The sequence below is a fragment of the Centrocercus urophasianus genome, unplaced genomic scaffold (assembly GCF_019232065.1).
Source record: "Centrocercus urophasianus isolate 14NV4802_14NV808 unplaced genomic scaffold, USGS_Curo_1.0 seq_10, whole genome shotgun sequence".
In the NCBI taxonomy this organism is placed as follows: Eukaryota; Metazoa; Chordata; class Aves; order Galliformes; family Phasianidae; genus Centrocercus; species Centrocercus urophasianus.
The window spans coordinates 76,466,502-76,486,127 of record NW_024884142.1 but is presented as its reverse complement, the minus strand read 5'-3'; the positions used below and the strand labels follow the sequence as shown (position 1 = coordinate 76,486,127).

Below are 19,626 nucleotides of genomic sequence, written 5' to 3'. Positions count from 1 at the left end.
ATGAGGAGTATTGCCAAGAACCTTTGTATCAGTTAAAAGCTTCAGATAAATTTTTCTTCTACTTTTGTAAACAAAATATGGAAAATTCTCTGTAGTTTAATTATATATATATATTTATTTATTTATTTATTTATTTCTGACAGCAGGTTTGTGGAATGTCCTCTAGCTTTAGTTACGCCATCTAAGTGAGGAGCTTCATGAGACCAGCACAGGAAAATAAATTTACGTATTTGCTGCTCTTCTGTACAGTGCTGTGGCAAATGTCCACTCTGAACTTTTAGTATTGTTATTTAATTTTTTTCCTTTACCTAAATATTAGTTATTTCCTTCAGTTGCACTGTAGTTTGTTTTGTTTTGCCTTTTTTTTTTTCTTTTTTTTTTTTTATAAGATTCTACTGGAGGGAGGAACTTAAAATCTAACCACAGTATTTAACATCAGTTGACATTTACAGCAATCTCTAATTATTGGCACAAAATCTGTCTGGCTTCTGCTGCTTTTATGGTTCTTCCAGCTTGTTCCAGAGTGTTTTAGTTTTACAATCCTGCTATAGATGAGTTAGATGATAACAGTTGCAAGCAACTGAAGATCTACTTTTATACAGACTTTGGTTCAAAATAAATGTGTTTATTGGTGTAAGCAGTATGAAGGCAAGAAGAAAGGTTTCTGCGAAACCTGTCACATTATCAGTCCCCACATAACTTTTCACAACCCAGACAAAAAATCCTGTTGGCTTGGGGCACAGCTATCACAAAAAGGGGTACGTTACACAATATATGTCTCATTAGGAAGAATATTATATTTAAATATTTATCTTTCTCATAAGCTTAAGGAAGTGTAAACTCCAGGTGAATAAGCCAAAGTTGGACTGTTTCTTTTCCATAACCACATCCATTTTCTTCCTTGAGACTTTACAACATGTTGAACGTTTGGAATTACTGCACATCATTGAAGTACGTTATAAATTCCTGTAGTCAGTTTAATTCAAGGAGTAGTGTGTGCATTTTGGTAATCCATTTTTGTTCTTGTGCTAAGTATTATGAATATGGGAACACACAGTTCCTGCTCCTGAGATCTCTAAATTCAGTAAGAGACACAGACAACTCAGTCTCTTGGTTATCAGAATAGACTATGTGTATTTTAATACTATTTGTTATATGTCCCTAGTCACTCCAAAGCCATTATTGGTGTACTGATTCCTTGCAAACCTTGCATGACAATGTATTCAAAATGCTTGGTTGGGTATTTTTGAAACAAATTCTCGTATTTGAAAATACTTTTATACTCTTTAAAAAACTTAAATACATCTAATTTGTCTAAATAGTTTCTGCTGCAAGAAAATTTTCATCAGTGTGGTGACTTGCCAAAGAAAAAACTGAGTAGAATTATTTGCTACCTTATAATCTAAACCTTACTTTATTTTTGTCTGGGATCAGTGTGGCTTAAAAAAAAAAAAAAGTTTTAAATTGTGTATACATGTTATACCCACCGAGTCTTGCCACATTGAATCCTGCCTTGTAGTTATCAAATTAACAGCTCCTGAAAACATCTGTGTGTTTGTCTCAGTAGGGACTGCAGGACTAGATCCTGTCAGTTCCAAAATTAAAACCAGTAGGTACTCTGTTCATGATAATACAAACCCTAAGGCAGTGCGTTGGCATATGCTGGCCCTTCGGAGCCTAAGGGTGACTTCTCTGTTCTGGGTCAGGCTGAAACACAGGAAATGACAGTGGCAAGCTGTGAGGCCTCTGAGTCACAACTGGGGGCGGCTTGCTTGGGGATGGCTGTAGTAGTTCCTGTCCCCAGCTGTCTGCCCTGCCTCCCTCTGCAGGACAAGCATGCCTGTACTTCTGGAGCAGTTGTTCAACCACTGTGTTGTATGTTCTGTTTCGGCAAGAAATATGCGTGCTGATTTCAAGTTTCTGTAATGCAGAGAAAGGTAGTTTGAAATATTTCAGCAGCTGTTTCCCAGGAAGCTGAGTTGTCCATGTGGTAGAAGTTAGGACGCGTAGCTGGTGAAAAGGTTCCAAAGTAAGTTTTCTACTGAAAACAAGCCCCAAGACCATGAAAGTTATGTCCAGTTAATAGATGGTTATTTGAAACTGCTTCAGACTGCGTTATTCAGGAAGCAGCAGTCTTGTATTTCAAGATAAAGTACGACTTCCCTCTTCTCAGACAAGCGAGACAATATATAGTAAAGACAACAGTATACAGTGTGCCAGTTTATCTACAAATAAGTCATACTCTAGTAGGCAGGAGGAATACTGCTTGCTAGACTGTTTCAGTTAAAACACACTGTATTTTCCTTTTCTTCCTGTCCGACTCTTGTCACGGATCATTTGCCAAAAAAAAGTACATGGCAAATGAGATGCCATCAGGAAAATGTGTGAAGTGAAGAAAAGGATGTTTAGTTCTGAAGTCTTCACTGCAGATTTTTGGGGAATTTTGCTTTTAGGTGCGTGGAACTAGAAGAGATTAATTTTAAGAGCCAACTGGGAGAAGTTGACTCAGGGTCACCATCTGTTAGAAGAGAATTTTATCTCTGTTTGTACAGGGCCAACACAAAAGAGTCTCAGCCCTGGCAGAGGGCTATGGACATGTCCATAACTCAAATATATAATCATCTTGTGATGGGCCTTTGCCCAAAGAGAGCTTCAGATGACTTTTAGGTATTCTTATCTAAAAATACACATTAAAGTAAACGCAGTGGTCAAGTTTACCAGTTGAGCACTTTTGTGTTTTTGTTTTTTTTTCCTTGAAGAGATTTCTCACTAGCTGAACCCTGAGAACTGTAAAAGGTGTCTTGTATAGTGATAAATATCCCCCAAGAGTAGTGACTGAGCTGCCGTGTAGCATTTTCACACTAGACAGCAAAATGCTTTTCCAAGACTGTGTCATTGTGTCCGTTTCAGAATGAAGAAACCAGGGCATGCAGGAGAAATGTGATTTGGTAAAGGTTGCATGGGAGGCAAATTGTAGAAGCTAGAACAGAACCCATGCTTCCTGTGTCTCTGCCTAGGCTGCTCTCTACTAATCTTCTGTGCCTGAAGTACATGCTGATTTCAAACAAGGAGCATGACATAGCTGAATATCAGCGTAGGAAGTGGTTTCATGATCATCTCATAAGACACATTTCTAAAATGATATTAAGTACTGTTTTCAAAAGCAACTGCTGTCCAAAACTGAATGCTATCAGATTATGATTTTCATTTGCGTGGGTTATTTTCCAGGCGGAAATTTTAACGGGCATCCCAGTTGGCAACCTTGAAGATGCTGAAAAGGTGGGACGCATGCTGTTAGAAAGAGGGTGTAAGCTCGTAATTGTTACTCTTGGAGCAGAAGGCTGCATGATGATATCAGTAGAAGAACCCATTCCAAAGCACGTTCCTGCTGAGAAGGTCAGGGCTGTGGACACTACGGTACGTTTTTGTGGTTTAACTGCCTTGCTTTGGAAAAGACTGCTTAAGCACTAAGGGATGGCAATGAGTAATCAGCCAAATCTTTGGGCACGAGTACAAAGGTTAATTTATGATGTGAAATTGATAGCTTGCTTCCAGCCTCTCGTATATTAAATGTCAGTTCACTTCAGTTTTATAGTCTGTATTGTAGATATGCTAGAATTATTATGCATGAGAGTATCTCCATGTTTTCCTGTACTGAAGTCAGTACCTGCCTCTGACTATAATGTGCCATGCCAGTGGCCTGAGCTGCAGTTCACACTTCCCCACGTGTGTTATCCATAACGTCCAGAACTCCAGTGCTGTGGGAAAAAGGAGATATTACTGCCCTAACAACCTGAAACTGAATGTTTGGCTCTTTTGACACAAGCATGAGTTGCTGTCCAAATGTAGCATAAGGTGTATCAAAGACATAATCTTTACAGAATATAGTTAATAAGAAGGAAAAGTTCTTGCTGCTTCACAATTAACTGTTTTATGATGCTAGCTAATGAATAATAGCTTATTCTTTGCCATTAGGCAAAAACTAAAAACAGGAAAGGCAATAGTTAAGATTGCATTGCTATGAAAACCTTACCACATTGCACATATGGGGCTATTTTGTGTTCCTAGTATTATCTGACATAAATCCAAAATAATTCCAGTGGAGTTACAGAGAGCAGAGCAGGTCACGTTGTATGTACTAACTATACATTTAAATGCCTCTTACAATAACGTCATATTACATATGTTCTGTTACAATAGTTCATTAAAATCCTGGAGATTTTACCATCTGGTGCATTCCATATCTGAATTGCATTAATAATAACTAGTTCTCTTAGCATGTTTTTTATCCGTGGACCTCATACTGCTTCACAAAGAAGAAAAGCAACTGTTTAAAAGATGAGAAAACAGAGGCACAGGGGCTGAAATTACCTAGCTCAGTAGCACACAGTGGCAGAGCTTGCAGTACAGTCACATATGAAACTGAACATCGCTGATAGATCTGGAGTGTTATATGTTAATACTGCGGAAGGTTTTGTTTCACTGTTAAATGTAATTCTTTTCGATACATGAATACTGTGTCACCTTTTGCCCCTTTTGTCATTTAGAAGTTTGAACTTGAGTTAGAGTTCATTTTGGAGTGCCCTACAATTCTAAATAGAGGAAATGGTCCTGTACTGTACTGTAAGGTACCTGGTAAGGTACACAGACGCCTACCTGCCTACTTTTAGTCCAGAATTAGAAGTGCTGCAATGAAAGATAGAGCTCCCAGCCTCGATGCTTGCTAAGAAGCAGGATTTATTAGCTTTGGAACAAAATGTTGAGAACTTGACTGTATGGCTTCTTGCTCTCTTTTGGTAAATCCACCCTTGCTATCAAAGCTCAGCATGTGAGCCTTCTTTTCTAGTGCACATCACACAGAAGTGATGAAGAAAAAACATGTGTGATGTGCTCCTTCAAAAGAAGCGGAAAATTGCTGCCACATAAGCTATTGTTTAATATCTTAAGATATTTGCTGCTGTTGGTCTAAAACAGCAATCCTGAAACCACACACTGACTGGAAAGTGCTTTTTATCTTCCCTAGCAGTTCAGAGTTTCATGACTGAACTAATTTAACACTCATTTTTTTTTCTTTTTTCTTTTTTCTTTCTTTTACATAAAAGCAATTACTTGAGTTTACTGAATCCTTGCCCTGCCTCCTTGTGGCCAACAGGTTATTGGCTTTCCTATAGCAGAGGATTTTCACAGTTAATTTTGTTAATCTGCTTAAATACCAGTGGGTTGTTTTCAGTAAAACAGCTGTGCTCAGTTTATTCTTGCAGATTGAATGAAAAAAAGATGTGTTGGCCTTCCACTATAAAAGTCTTATACTGCTTAGACTGATTATCACTTTGCCTGAAAGCAAGTGGTTTTAAAGCAACCCTACTAAACCTCAAACAAAATAATATCATCCTCAACTAACCTGCCTACCTCTGCAACTAAAGGAAGTACTGAAAGTTCTAATAAGACATGTTACTCTTCTCATATGCATAGCTACAGTGGCTCCTTTCCCAAGAGAATAAACTCAAGTTGTGGTGGTTTAGCAAGAAATGCCCATCCGCAGTGTAGTCAGAGCTGTTCATGCACATGGTCTAAGCCTACAATTTAGCAGTAAGCAAAGTTTTGAGGGACTGGGCTGTAATTTTTTTAAGCTGCTGTAATCCAATCACATTTCTGTGATTACACATGTTCTGTGTATTGGCATTGCTTGGATCTGCAGAAGGTAAAGTTACCATCAAACAAAGATTTCAGTGATATGTAAAACCCTTCATTGGATTTTTAAAGGTTACAGGGCCCTTATGGAAACAGTATGTATTAGAATGGAGTTTGCAGTTTAGAGGATATACATAAGTTACAAAATGAGGCACAAAGCCCTCCTCTGCTGTAAAAAGTTTCCCCATAGATCTCTGCCCGAGTCACCTCTGCAACAGTGCAGCTTCAGTACTGCCTCCTGATCATTTTCATTGTCAACAATATTGAAAATTGCTGCTGAGAAAATGTTAGGGTAGGTACAGCCACAGAGATACAAGATTAGAGTTCCTTGTCCCAGGCAGTCCCCTATTCTCTAGGTCTGTTAGAGAGACTAAGGATCAAAGACGATAAAGCCTGGATCTCCTGCCTAGCTCGTGAGATGGTTAATCAGAGAGTTTATTGGCAGAACACTGAGAAAAGCTGGCTCCATCTCCTGCTCTGTGGTGGAACATGAATCTTCAAGACTGAAAATCTGGCATTTCTCACCCACACTAAATCAATACTATAAAGAAAAAGAAAAAAAAAAAAGCTTGTTGATTCTTTTTAGCACTAATTATCTTAATGTGGGTTTTACTAATGTATGCGATGCTTCCCATAACTGTTAGCAGAGCTCTCCATGCACAGTCCAAAACATGTAGAGCACGAATAGTCATTTAGAAGGAAGTTTTGCAAGACACAGTATTGTAAAGCTGTAACATCTGTTTCTCCGATTATAGCTAAATAATGCAATAAGGTTTTGTTAAAAAAATAAACTTTCCCTTCACTTTGCTGGCTTCTGCTAGCTATTTTGACATTTGATACACAATACGTAATAATATATAGATAACAGAAGAAAACTAAAATACACGTTGTAATCTCTTTTCATTAGTCTATATAGCTGCTGTTACAGCTACTTAGCTACATGTAGTTAAAAATATGCCTTTATTTTTGGTAGAAGCTATTTCTACTTTACCTGAAATTAGGTACATTGAAATCGGTTTGAGAGTTAATTATGTAATTCCATTCATATGACAGTTCCTCAGTGGCAGAAGGTTGCACAAGCCACTGACAAATTTGATAAGCATTTCATAGCAATCAATACTTTGATGCACACGTGTTCTGCAGTTGCGTGTGTGTGTCTTTGGAAGCCATTCGCCTGCTGCTGGAGCAGAAGCGCAGCTGAGGTGGAGCACAGCAGCTGCTTGTGAGCACAGCTGTGGGACATGACCGAACACTGTCAGGTCAAAATGGTACTTGAGGTAAAGCCGGTGATCTGTATGATGAGCCACACAGTGAACCCGGGTTGTGACATCTGCTGCTGCCACGCACGCACTGTTGTGGCAGAGGCATGCCCAGCCTGCTGACAGGGATGGCCGCCACATCGTGCATGCTGGGGTACAGTGCTCTGCTCTTTCTGCACCTTCACCCCTGCTATCTCCCTCAGCTTCTGACAATCACACAAAGCGTAATTTACAGCACTGTTTACATCTATTTACATTTACTAATTATATTCTGTTGACACTGCCAAGAAAAATTTGTCAGAAGAATGTAATTACCCAAAGCTGGAATTTGGCCAGCAGTCAGATTAGTTCCATTTTCAAAAAGCATTATGGGATCTCACCGAGCCGACAGCATCAAGCAGCAGCCAGGGACAGAGCCGAGCCTCAGTGGTTGCTGCCATCACTCACTGGAGGAGCAGAGGCCTGGCATCTGCAAGTGGGCATGGTGGAGGCCACCAGGACTCCTAGGAGCCCCAGGCTCTGGAGTCTGAGTTTGAGAGGGTCATTTGGGTTACGTTGGAGCCCTGGGCTCTGGTGCCTTGGGAGGGTTGGCCGTGCCAGGTCTCCTCCACAGGCAAGGCAGCCCAGAGGCCTAGGGCAATGCTCTGGGCAGGCTGAATCTCTCCTGTGTGAGGCTTTAGTGGAAAATGGAGCACTCTCTGTGCAAGTAAGAGCTGCCCTACCACAAGTCCGGATTTCCAGGCTGCAGCCCTGAGGTCACTCTGGGGAGGGAAGCACTCCAGGGCTACTTTTTGTAACCTGTGGTTTGCTCCAGACCCCAGTTTGAATCAGGATGCTGAATAACATCCATACATGCTTGCATCAGTTTGGGTAACATAATTTCCACCCCATTCAGTATTTTAAAAATACAGTGTAGCTGATGTGCATAAGATGTTCAGCTTCTGCTTGACCTTTAGGTGTCCACGGGCAGGTGTGCACAAAGGTCCTGCATCTGCAAGCTTAGAATCAGAAGATAATGAATCTGCATGTCTGGGTTGGGGATGGATGTGTTCTCTGCAAAGGCAGATGGAGACACTTGAGCACACAATATTTAGACGAAAATTTGGAATCTCTGTGGTGCCCCAGTAATCACAAGTCCCTGCTACCTCTTTTAAATCTCATTAAGAACTTGGGTGGTTTAATTTCAAGGTTTTTCTAGGCACAATCATTAGATTTCTTGTACTACTAGCATCTACCCTGTCTAGCTGTGCCTTCCAGGTAAAGAGAGTGCACAACCTACTGCAGAAAGCTGAGGAAATGTAAGTCACCGTACAATAAGTATGCCTTTCTTGTGTGTCACCATACGATAAGTGTGTCACCACTGGTTGTGATGACATGCTTATAAAGAAGCAGCACAGTTCTGAGACATGCTAAAATTCAAATTTAATCGACTCAGTTATGCCTGAAATTTGACAGTGTATAATTCATTCTGCGTAGCCTGCGCGGCGTTCTCAGAGTTGGATGATACACACTATTTGTCATAATCATAAAAGTTACTATTATTTTTTCATGTCAGTTCTCCAAAAGGAAGGCTCGTTGCTACCATATGAATTTGTCAGAAGTTTTATGTTCAAATCCTATTAAGTTTCTCTCTTACAGTATATTAAATCTAGCTCTTTTATGATGGGAGGGGATTTAGAAGGCTGTCTTTAAGCAGCAGAGCGCTCACTGAGCAGCTTTGTGTTCGGCTCTGAGGGTGTCATACAATCTTTATTTCAAAAAAGCCTCGTCCAAGTGCACAGCTATATAATTTTAGATATGTCACAGTATTCAGGCCTGTGCAGTAATTGCGGTCTAAAGAAGGCAGTGTGGTTTACTGATTTAAACAAAGGACTGAGTAAGATTTGCGGGTCTCTGCCAAAGACTTGCTGTAAATCCTTGGAAGAGTTACTTGTCCTCTTTGTATCCCGATTTATCTATCCATAAATTGGAGCTTCTATTAATGTGTTGCATATAAACCATGAGAAGTCTGTTTGAGATCAGGACAGAATCTAGGAGGCCTTTTCCCAGGCTTGTCACATAACCTCAGGCCAGTTGTGCTGCTCTGGGGGCATTACAAACTCATTGAAGTTCTTTTGCTTGAAGTTGAGAGGTCTTGTCTGTCAAAATATGGTTTACACTAAAATTCTCTGACTTAACTGTATCTTCTGGTTTGGAGGAAGCCTGAGCCCAGGGAGTGAAGTGGACACTGAAGTAAAGCCTTAGAATATAAATAAATCCAAAACAGTCCTCCTAATAACAGCAATTCTTTGTCTCCTGACTTTGTGGCCTAACGTCTGAGGCTCAAGGGGATATAAATACAACACTCCGTGCAGTGACTAATTACTCAAAATTCTGTGCATCAGCAGAAGTGGGACTTGTGGTTGACTCTAATATTATCAAATGCCTTTGCTATTTAATAATCTTGTAGCCATACATTATTTAGCATGCCGTTTGCACAGAGAACAGTGATTTTATTTCAGTTATCTCTCAACAAAGTAAAAATGCAGCTGGTAGTAAATGAAGCATTTGGCAGACGATGTGTCTGATGCACAGTTCTGTAACTTGCTAAGAAGAGAAAAATGTTGTTGGTGTTTAACCTCTTCCTATCCAAAGATACAGTACAAAGGATTAAAATGGCTACAAAGGGCAAGCTCTTTCCTTCTTTTTCCTTTTTATTTTTATTTTTCTTTAACTCTTTTTTTTCCTTTTCTCTGTTTCTCCTTTTCCCTATTTTTTTCTTTCTTCTTTTTCTCTTTTTTCTTCTTTTTCTTATCCCTTTTTCTTTTCTCTTTGCCTATTTTTTTCTTCTTTTTCACCCCTTTCCTCTGCATTCTCCATTTCCTTTGTATTTTTTTTTCTTTTTCTCTTTCCTTTTTTTTTTTTTTCTCTATCTTCTCTTTCAAGGAAAGTGAAAAAGTTACTATTGGGCAGACAACTCATATATCAGTGGGGTTTATTCACACACCAACACAGAGTAATTATACCCAGACTGCCCATTAGCATCCCGCAAACCAACAGCACAATAGCTTCCTTTCTTTAATGTGCAACCAAAATAGGTTAATAAATAAGTTTAGTTTCAGTCATAGCCCAGTTTCTGCATTCTCTCTTTTACAAATATGGAATCCATTGAATTTTGAACCAGAAAAACCATGAAGAATAAATTAATTTGCCAGACACTCCAATCAGCAATCTGCACTGTAAATCTATTTAAAGCTGCATCTATTATGTTGTAAAGTTCAGCTGAACTGTGAAAGGGCACATGACTGAAATCACTGCATTTGAGTTGACTCACAGTTAAGTGTAGATGGGAGTTGCTTGGCTCATCGCAATTTTCTGCTCCTGATTCAGGCCTTCTCAACACACTTCAGTTTTTGCAGACTTGGTCAGTGGTGTGCGTGTGTGTACGCAATGGGGGACAAGAGAAATTGCACTGATGCCTCCATTTGCAATGGCTGCCAAATGAGATGTGGAGAGCTATTACTTTTGCAAGTTGGATGCTCCCTCTTTCCCTTTTGAGAAAAGAAGGCTCTATTATCTTCACTTTACAGATAGGAAGAATAGAGATGAAAATGTTACCAATGTCAGATATGAAGCGCTGGCTAAAATTGTTCTGCTTCAAGGTAGGTAGAGGGTTGGGGTTACATGGCCAAAAATGAAGCACAGGCATGTATTGCTACTCTCTGAACTTCTACACAACATTGTCATGGGAGGAAACACTGTTTATCTGCTTAGTAACTGTTTATGTTAATCGGTAAGTACAAACATTGTAAACATAACGAGCAAACAGAAGCAGGCTTGTACCTTAACAATTTGCAGCCTTGTTTTCCAGTGGAAGATTCCACAGACCACCCAGGCTTTGCTCTAGTCCTTTTCTCAACCACGGAGCATCTAATTAAATCCCTCTCCATTCCTGACTCTAAGTGGATGAGAGCCTACAGTCCTGTGCAGTTTCTTTCCAGATGGAAATGCATAATTTAACAGAGATACAGCTGACAGGGAGAAGTGGGCCCAAAGCAGTATTAGCATTTGCCACAAAATTGCTTTGAATTACAAGGGGATTACTTAATGAAAATGTAGACTAGAAGAGAAGATTAAAACCAATATTAAGTTTTCTAAGATTGCAGAGTGCCATGCAGCAAAAACCTCATATAAAACTGAATTTCTGTCTCAGTTACTGTAGTGACACTAAAAATTATTTGGTTTTGCAGCCAAGGAACACACCATCAGTATAATGTCATCACATTTTGTACCATTGCATCCTACTGATTTGTTCAGTATACGTGTCTACATATACATAAAGTTGCTAAACACTTTACATTGCTTACTACTTCTGTACTTGCAGCATCAGGCCAAGTACAATTCTGTCCTCTGTTTTGCAGATGAGGAACAAAAGCAGACAGGGACTGTTTGTCTGTGGCAGGCAAACCTGCTTCCCTTGATAAAACCGTAACTTCTTGTCTGTGCTTCTCTGTAAAGGAAATTAGTACTGGAGACAGAATGTTGTCAGGGTGTCAACTGATGTTCTTTTAGAACTGGGTTATCATCATAGACATCCACATAAATGAGAAAGTATGCAATAGTTGCTTTGCATTGGATGCTTCTTGGAGGGGCTGCAAGAGGATTGTAGCAATGTGCTACGATGACAGGTGCTGAGGCTGCACTATTGCCATACTGAGAAGTACTCTAGTTGGGAGGTTAACCCAAGTCTGGACAGAAAGAGGGAGAGATACTGACAGCTGTTATGCATCAAGCCAAGTGTTTTATTATGGAGCCAGAATGCAAGAAACGTACAGCATAGACCTTTGGGCCTGAGATTACATGCTGATGAGGTTTGGGGAAGCTGAGTTCAGAAATATCTCGAAGTTGTCTTTTTGCCATCTCACTTCTTGGCTGCTTTTGTAAATTGAAACGACGGTATAATTTATACAGGTTGAGAATAAATTAGGAAATGACTCTTTTATTTCTTCTCTTGGGCTAACTGTGGCTTGCAACACAAATCAGAATCATTGCAGCAGAATGTGCCGCATCCCTTTTCTTGATTTGCACCATTCCTCTTGTCTTTATGGTGAAACCAACACAGCCTCTCCACCGAGAGGATGTCCTCAGGAAAATTTGGTCCTAGACACATAGCTCACCCTTGAGTTGAGATTTTATGCCATCAACACCAACATACAAGATAGAGTTACTTGTAATGGCACTTAACTGGGATGTCTGATTTGCGTAAAGAGCTGAGAGGAAGGAAGACCAACTGTGAGCAGCCATCCTTTCTAATTAAATTCCCACAGTTAAAAATAGCCACTGGAAGCTGGCGCTTCTGGCACATCCAGAGCGTCACCTTCCCAAGTATCTTTTTCTGGCCTGTGCCGTAGGAAGTTGAAAATGTGATCCACTGTGTAACAGTGCTGCATATTCTTAGCTAAACTATTTGTCGTTTTTTACCTTTTGCATTTATGGTTAGCTTACAAATGTCACGTCTCCTTTTCTTCTCTAAAGCTGGTCTCTGCAGAACCAGGTGTCACCCTGGCTGTTGTAGAAAATAACCTCCTTGTCTTCTCAATGTGTTCAAATCGGTTCTGAGTGTGGTGAAAGGGAAGGCAAACCCAGCTCCACTTGGTTCTACTTAATTACCAAGAAATGCCAATTGCAGTAATGGCGATACTGAACTAAGACCTGATTTCCCCAACAGAGTTTTCTATGGTAATTTTGGTCACTACACAAACCAGAAAGGTTTGCGTTGGATTGGTGATATTGCATAATTAGGTTTTCAAAAGAACAAGAACAGAGAAATGAGAGTAATGGGGAAATCATGCTTCTTGCTTTTGCTCATTCTAACCACAGAAAATGCCGCACTTACTTCTTATCAGGAGTAAAGGAATCAATCCTTTGTAGCCTGTCCCATGGACAGAATTCTTTTATAGCTTCAACCAGGCAAATGGAAGGGAGCTAAAAACATTAAGCTTTGGTGAGCGATGGCGATAATCTATGGCAGTGTGTTTAATCAACAGTTTTCAGTTGAGCATGTTTTTGTCACTTTCTTCAGGGCTTTGTTTTGTACTTCTACGTGTGCAGGTAGACATCTAGATATAAAATAAGCTCTTCTAGAACAAACTCAGCTGCAAAAAAGCATATTCTCAAGGTCTGGCAACAGTGTTTGCCAGCTGCCCAAGAGGCTTTAAGGTTTATCATTTCTATTAGTTTGAAAGTATAAATAGATACAAAATACAGGGAAAAAGATAAGAAGGTCTCTGGAAGTTTGTGCCACATTACTGGTACCTATGATCCCATTGCCAAGTTCATTAAGCAGTTAGTGTTTCTTGGGGGAAAAAAAAAGCCCACAACATTTTACAGGGAACACAGTGCTGAAGGCCATGAGTCAGCAGGGAGCTCTTTTTCTCTGTACGTTTGCCCCATATGTGAAGGACAGTGGAGTGGGTCTGTAAAGGGAACAAAGTTCTGGAGCAAGCATTTCTGGCTTGTAGGTCACACCTTGCTAACTTCCATAGAGGAGGTGCAACTAGAGCGCTCTTCAAAAAGCTGAGGCAAGCTCAGTCAGAAAAAAATGCGGGGAGCTGGCAAGAGGACAATGCTAGAGTGAGCTCAGACAAAAAAACTCCTCAAGTTTTGGGTTTGGTTTTTTTTCCAGGATATGTAGTTCAGAGGTAGGCGGGAGCAGTGGCCAGCCAACAAAGGCTAGATACTGTGGTTTTAAAAGAGGCATTCGAGCATATGGAGCTTTCGTGCAAAAAAAGAATGTTTTTTTGATCAATTCCAGGCGAGATGGCAGTTTTGTCATTCTGACTACATCTCATCAGATTACATGGGATCACTAAGAGTATTTTGGCATTTCTCACAGTTTGAGAGAAGAAAAAGCTCATGTGGCTAGTGAAATTGCCCTGCAAGGTTTCCCCCTCTGACCTGGCTGCTAGATGGTGGGGTCCTGGAGCTAGGTCAGCCCCTGATGTGACACTGGGTAACACAGCTGCACACAATTTGGCCAATTCTCTCCTGGCTGGGGAGCTCAGTGGGGAAACACACTGCCAGTATTTGCAGCGTACTATCAGAACGTATTCTGGGCAGGGCTCGGGCTCTAATTTCATTTGTTCATTACATTAAATTTGTGAATTAACACCCAAGTTTGTGCTTTGTTAGAGACAAATTGCAAGTTGGCCCGAGTGTGACATGAATAACGAAGGGAGTGAAGTACTTCTCAAGGAAGTGATAAACGTGGAGCTTGTGATTAGGGTAGGAGAGTAGCTGTGTGTTGTTGGGGCTTGATAAACCAGTCTGAGGAGTACAAGTCAACCTTCATCCTGAGAAGCTGCTATATTTAGTGCTGAACTTCTACCACAACTCTTTGATTCCATCCAAGCTCAAACTCTGGGAAAAGTATCTGCAGCTTCTGCAGCATGTTCAGCTGAAAGTAGTGGTTTATCTCCGTTAGCAGCAATGTCTGCGTGCATCCCTGGTGTTGACACATCTTGGTATATAAGCTGTTCTCTGCAACAGTGCCGCTGGAGAGATTTGGATTGAGCTGAAGTGTAATAAGAGTTTTCCAATAGTGTGTTTTATATGTCATAAGTTTCCTATATGTACTCGAGAAAAAGAAAAAAAACACACTTCTGGAGTATTTCCTGTGCTGTTTTTGAGTTTCTCTGTTAGGTATAAACTTTTAGTTCAAATGAAAGGAGGTCACAGATCGTAGTTCAAGTGTGAGAACAAGGAAGAACCAGGTACCAAGGCAAAAAGCTAATGGAAGTTTAAAATGAAAATTTACACCGAAACATATTCTAAATTGAAAACATTCCTTACCAAAATATCTGTATCATTCAGGTGCTGGAATGATAGTAGTGGTGAGTTGTTTGATTGATGGGAATCTCACAGGGTCTGCAACACAGAGCTGTTGTTGTCATGAGAGTGCGTGGGTTCCTGCCTCGGTGTGCTTACTCCATTTGGTTGCAGTGGAATTTGTCACCTCCCATTAATGCTATCCGGAGCTGAAAGGAGTTTATATGAGCATCATCACACTGAATTGTTTTGATGATTCAGAAAACAGAGTGCTCCCTGCAGGTGAATACTTTGTTGGCTTTCTGGAGGTAGCGTGTGACACAGAATAATTTTCTTCCCAGTGCTAAGTGATGTGCTGGGATACCTTGCAGTACTTCTCTGCGAGGCAGGAGCTGCTCTGTTCCGATCCTGTCTGAGCACCTAGCAGAGCTTTGGGCAACTTGAGCAGGTCTGCTCAGTAATTCTATACACCTCAGTTTTGGGGTTCCCAAACCGTGACTCATTTTCTAAGGATCATGAGACTCCCATTGCAGCCCATACAAGATCCAGACCTCAGAGTTCAGCCCACAGGTGTGTCCAGGTGGGTGTCCCTAAAATCTTGATCTTAACTTCAGTTCATTTTCTGTCATGAGAAATGCAAGCCATTGAGCTGACCTTCGGAACAGATGCTGTACGAGGCCTCTGAACATGCTGAGCAGGACTGTCTGATACTACTAGATCTCTAGATACTTTCAGCTCTGCTTTTTAGATGACAAATAAATTAAAAACCACAGAGTTGTGAACGTTGGATGTTTTATATCCAACACTCACCACAAACCAGATAAATTTCCAGAGGAATTCATGCATCTGTAATGCATGTCTCTGATCTTTTTAGCAACAGCGAGTAAGTAAATGTAGGATGTAACAGAAAGGAAAGAAAATATATGCAGGAGGCCTTGCATCAAGATTAATCTCTCAGGAATGCAGGGGGTTAACGGTCAGGCTGATTAATCACTGTTAATGAACCATCAGGAAATCTGTCAGGAAGTGGGTAAAAATTCCTGACAGCTGATGTGGAGCACTGTGTGGCGTGCTTTGGTTTTGATATTTCCCAACTGATAGCCTCCAGTGGGTGCCGTTCAGTTACCTCAAAGGTCTGAAGGCATGTGAAGGACTGGATGGCCTGCTGCCACTGCTCAGCTTGAGTAAGTGAGGGAGAAATTTTCTCTGTGCAATGGCCATGCAAGTACAACGCAATATAAATGCAAGAAAGGCAGAAATTGCTCCTTCCCAGAGCTTCCCAGAACAGAGTCTGGAAATGATACAGAAGGGTCGTTCCTCACTGCTCAGTCTGAGCCCACAGGGTACAGCAGGGAGCAGGCCAGGAAGCTTTCCCTGCTTAGATGGGGAGCTGGAGCTCTGGGACTTGGATACACAACTGAGTTAATGAATTGCTTTGTGTTGACCGAGGGTGAGGTTTCACAGTTGGCGTGAGCTGATCCAAGATCAGGCGACTGCTGAGAGTGTTTCTCACCTCTTTCTCCTTTGCATTGGCTGTAATGTAGTAGTGTGGCGGCTTGCGGGGCTGGGTGCAAACTAATGCTTCCCTGTCAGCGCTGGCTGGCCCAGTTCACAACAAAGTAGGGGGGAATGGCCTGCCTCACTGCCTGGCTGCACCGAGGCTATGTCTGATGTAGGCAAGGATAAAAACATGAGCGGAGACAGAGACTTTCAGCAACAGCAAAAATGTGGCTTGGCTTTTAGGCCTGCTTTGAAACTGCAGGCTGAATCACTGGAATTAAGAGTGCACTGTCAACCTAGAGTGAATACCAGTTAAAATGTGTTCAGCTCACACCTCCTGTGACTTCGAAGCAGTGGCTGATCGCAGCCGTTCTGCACACAGCTAATGGGAAGTGTGGTACAGTGAGGGGTGAAGTGCAGTACAGTGAGGGGTGGCACAGCCATTCCCCATGACATGGTCGGGAGAGGGCACAGGCCACATCAGCTGGTGTCAGTGTGCGTTTGGGAGGGCAGGAAGAGAGGAAGGGGCCAGCAGCTCTGCCAGGGATTGGCTCGCTGTCTTTTTCTTTGGCTCAGCATAACATATTCAATCTCGTCTTCCTGACAAGACTGCAGAAATGCTCAGTTACCAGCACACAGATTAAGCACAGTAACACGGTCGTGGATCCAGACCCTACAAGTCTGAGGCACAGTCTGCTTCTCCTCATACTTCTCCTTTCACTTCAACACGAGCAGCTTTGCTGAGCTCAATCTGCACCACTACAGCAGAAGATCTAAAAAGGGGAGCCCTGCTGTTTGTTTCAAGCTCATTTGTTGTTGTTTTTTAATTGCAAAATGTAGTCATTCCATTTTAAGGACTTTTTATCTTTTTGTTCCAGCTCAAAACTCCGTGCACAGATAGAGGAATAACTGTGTTAGTGGAAAAGCTCTTTGCAATTTTCAAATTCTTTAAGTTTTAGAGACGTGTGGGCCTTTCCTGATGGTATCTTTGTGTTACGTCTGTCGTTCGGCTGCAGGGCAGGCAGTGGTGCACCCCTTAAGGAGTGCTGAGCAGATGTGACACAGAAGGGTAACACTCACAGCATAATCCAGCGTTGCAGTGTTGCGGAGTGATATAAATAAGACAGGAATTCTCCAAGGCCTTCAACAGAGCTGGGCATCTCTGTATGGCTGTGTAGTTAGGCTGCACTAAATCGGTGTAATACTTGGGCTGCATTGGTTTGTGCACTGCTGTGAATGCTCCTAGGAAACCATAAGCTTCGTTACAAGCCAGATAGTTGATCCTATGTTAGAGTGCAGTTTTTTACAGCCTTTGCTGTTGATTTATTCACTGAATGAAGAGTTTTTAATTACAGGCAAGCCTAACGGATCTGTTGTTTTGCCGTACAACACACTGTCCCTTTTAGGATTTGGCAGTGTATTCTTACAATGTCTTAAATTCAGTGAAGTGATGGCATATATGCAGGGGGGACCTGACTGTGACTTCTTGAAAACCAGCCGAGGAAGGTTTTCTGAGGCTCAGGAACAAGGTCAGGGCTTCAGGAGCCAACGGTCGTGACGATTCCTGCATTGCTGCCATTACTCTTCCCCAAGAGGACAGGGCAGGAGGGCGAGGGGTGATCACAAGGTCATCCTGCACAAAGGCAGTGCAACTGTGGCAACACTGGGAACTGCAGCTATTGCACCTCGGCCTCCAAATATTTCTGGTGAACGAGTCATCTTATTGTAGAAGTGAAATGCATCCTATTATTCTGGGCACGACTGATTGAAAAATGCTTTACTTGCTGGAAATACTGTTGAACAATATAGTTTCCACTTACAAAGCAATTTCTATAAAAAGCTTCTCAGGGCAGCATCGTATAAAAATAGTTACACTAAAGTTGTGAACCAGCTTCTGACAAATCAGGGCTAACAAAAGCTAAGGTATAAATAGAAGTATTCTCGTGGGTTTTCTCTTTTCTAGAGGCACAGAATCTCAGTCAGTGCCGGATTGTGATAAACAAAAATGCCCTTTTCCAGACACACAGGAAAACAAGGGCCTTCCAGACGTGTGGCTTAGAATATAAATAGGTTTTAAACACTGCTGCAAAACCATAGCACTTAGTGGAGACCATAGCATTTGCATTTTAGAACTGGGCACACAGTATCAGCCTGATTTTATGATCTAGTTATTTAATTACATGCAAACTGGCATCCCCTGCTTTACAAAAAGGTCAAGTCAGTTATATTTTTATAATAACGGAATGAACTGACTCCGGGCACTCGAGGATATGAGGATTATCTCAAAGTCTGCAATGTATTAGGGTTCCTGGAATACAAATACTGAGGAATGTAAAACATTACAGATCCCGTGTTTGTATTTTGTCGGTGGGCAGAATAAATGCATCTTACTGGTCATTTTCAAAATCATTATTCTTGCAATTATTCTTTTTTTGAGGCTGGTAGTTTGTTACCTCCACTAATAATAATGATCAGAAAGACAATGCTCCATCCTGTGCCACTGCCACGTAGAGTTTATGCCATTTGATACCAGATACACTGAGTGCTCCTCATTAAAGTAATACCTGGCCACTTATGTTACGAAGTGATCGACTGTATGAGAAATACTTCATGTAACAATGACAAGGGCTTCCTGCGAGCACTGCAGCACAACAGATCTGCTTGTAGAAATATTACTTCTGTCTGCAACAGAGGTGCCAAAATAGCTTTAATAATTAATCATGTGCTGATTAGATTATACATTCTGGGATGGGCCAGAGATTTCTGTATTATGTATCAGACAAAAGATACTGGCAATGCTTAACTAGCAGTCACCTGTTACTGCTCCACCTGGCATTGTGGGAGCGCTGTGGGAAGCAGGGCTGAGACAAAGGCCTCGCAGACCTTGATAAAAACCCTCCCTGGCCCCCGGTCTGTTCAGCAATACAGAACTGTTGAAACAGCTGCTGCCACAGCTGCACGCTGCAGTTACCAAGGTGTCGTTTGCCAGGAGACACCCTGCTTTGTGCCCCACTGCAAAGGCGAGGGCAGAATTCAGGCCGGGAGGGCGTTAAGCAGGGAGTTTCCTGGCTGGAACAGCACAAACAACTGCTGCACAGGCACGGGCAAGCAGAGAGCGGCACGGCACAGGCGTGGGCAACCCGTACCTGTGCTCACCTACGTCAGGGCTCCCCTGCAACCACCGTGCTGCTCTGCCCCATCAGCTGCTTCTAACAGATTGCTGTGGAAAATGTGTTTTTTGTGGAGAACCATATTACGTGCAGCCGATTCTATGGTAAGTATGAGCTTAATAGTGAGAACCACTAGAAATGAAAATTGGAAAATTACTTCCTATCTGTAATTTCCAGTTAGAAGTTTTGCTCAGCTGCCT

The 19,626-nt window shown here is 41.6% G+C and overlaps 1 protein-coding gene across 2 annotated transcripts in view; it reads left to right on the top strand.

Moving 5' to 3' along the window:
• RBKS (ribokinase) overlaps positions 1 to 19,626 on the top strand; it is a 66,127-nt gene that overhangs the window by 44,098 nt on the left and 2,403 nt on the right. For both annotated transcript variants that reach the window (XM_042827749.1, XM_042827759.1), the window contains one exon: positions 3,229 to 3,417. In XM_042827749.1, the coding sequence (XP_042683683.1) occupies positions 3,229 to 3,417 (189 nt within the window). The remainder of the gene's footprint in view (positions 1 to 3,228; positions 3,418 to 19,626) is intronic.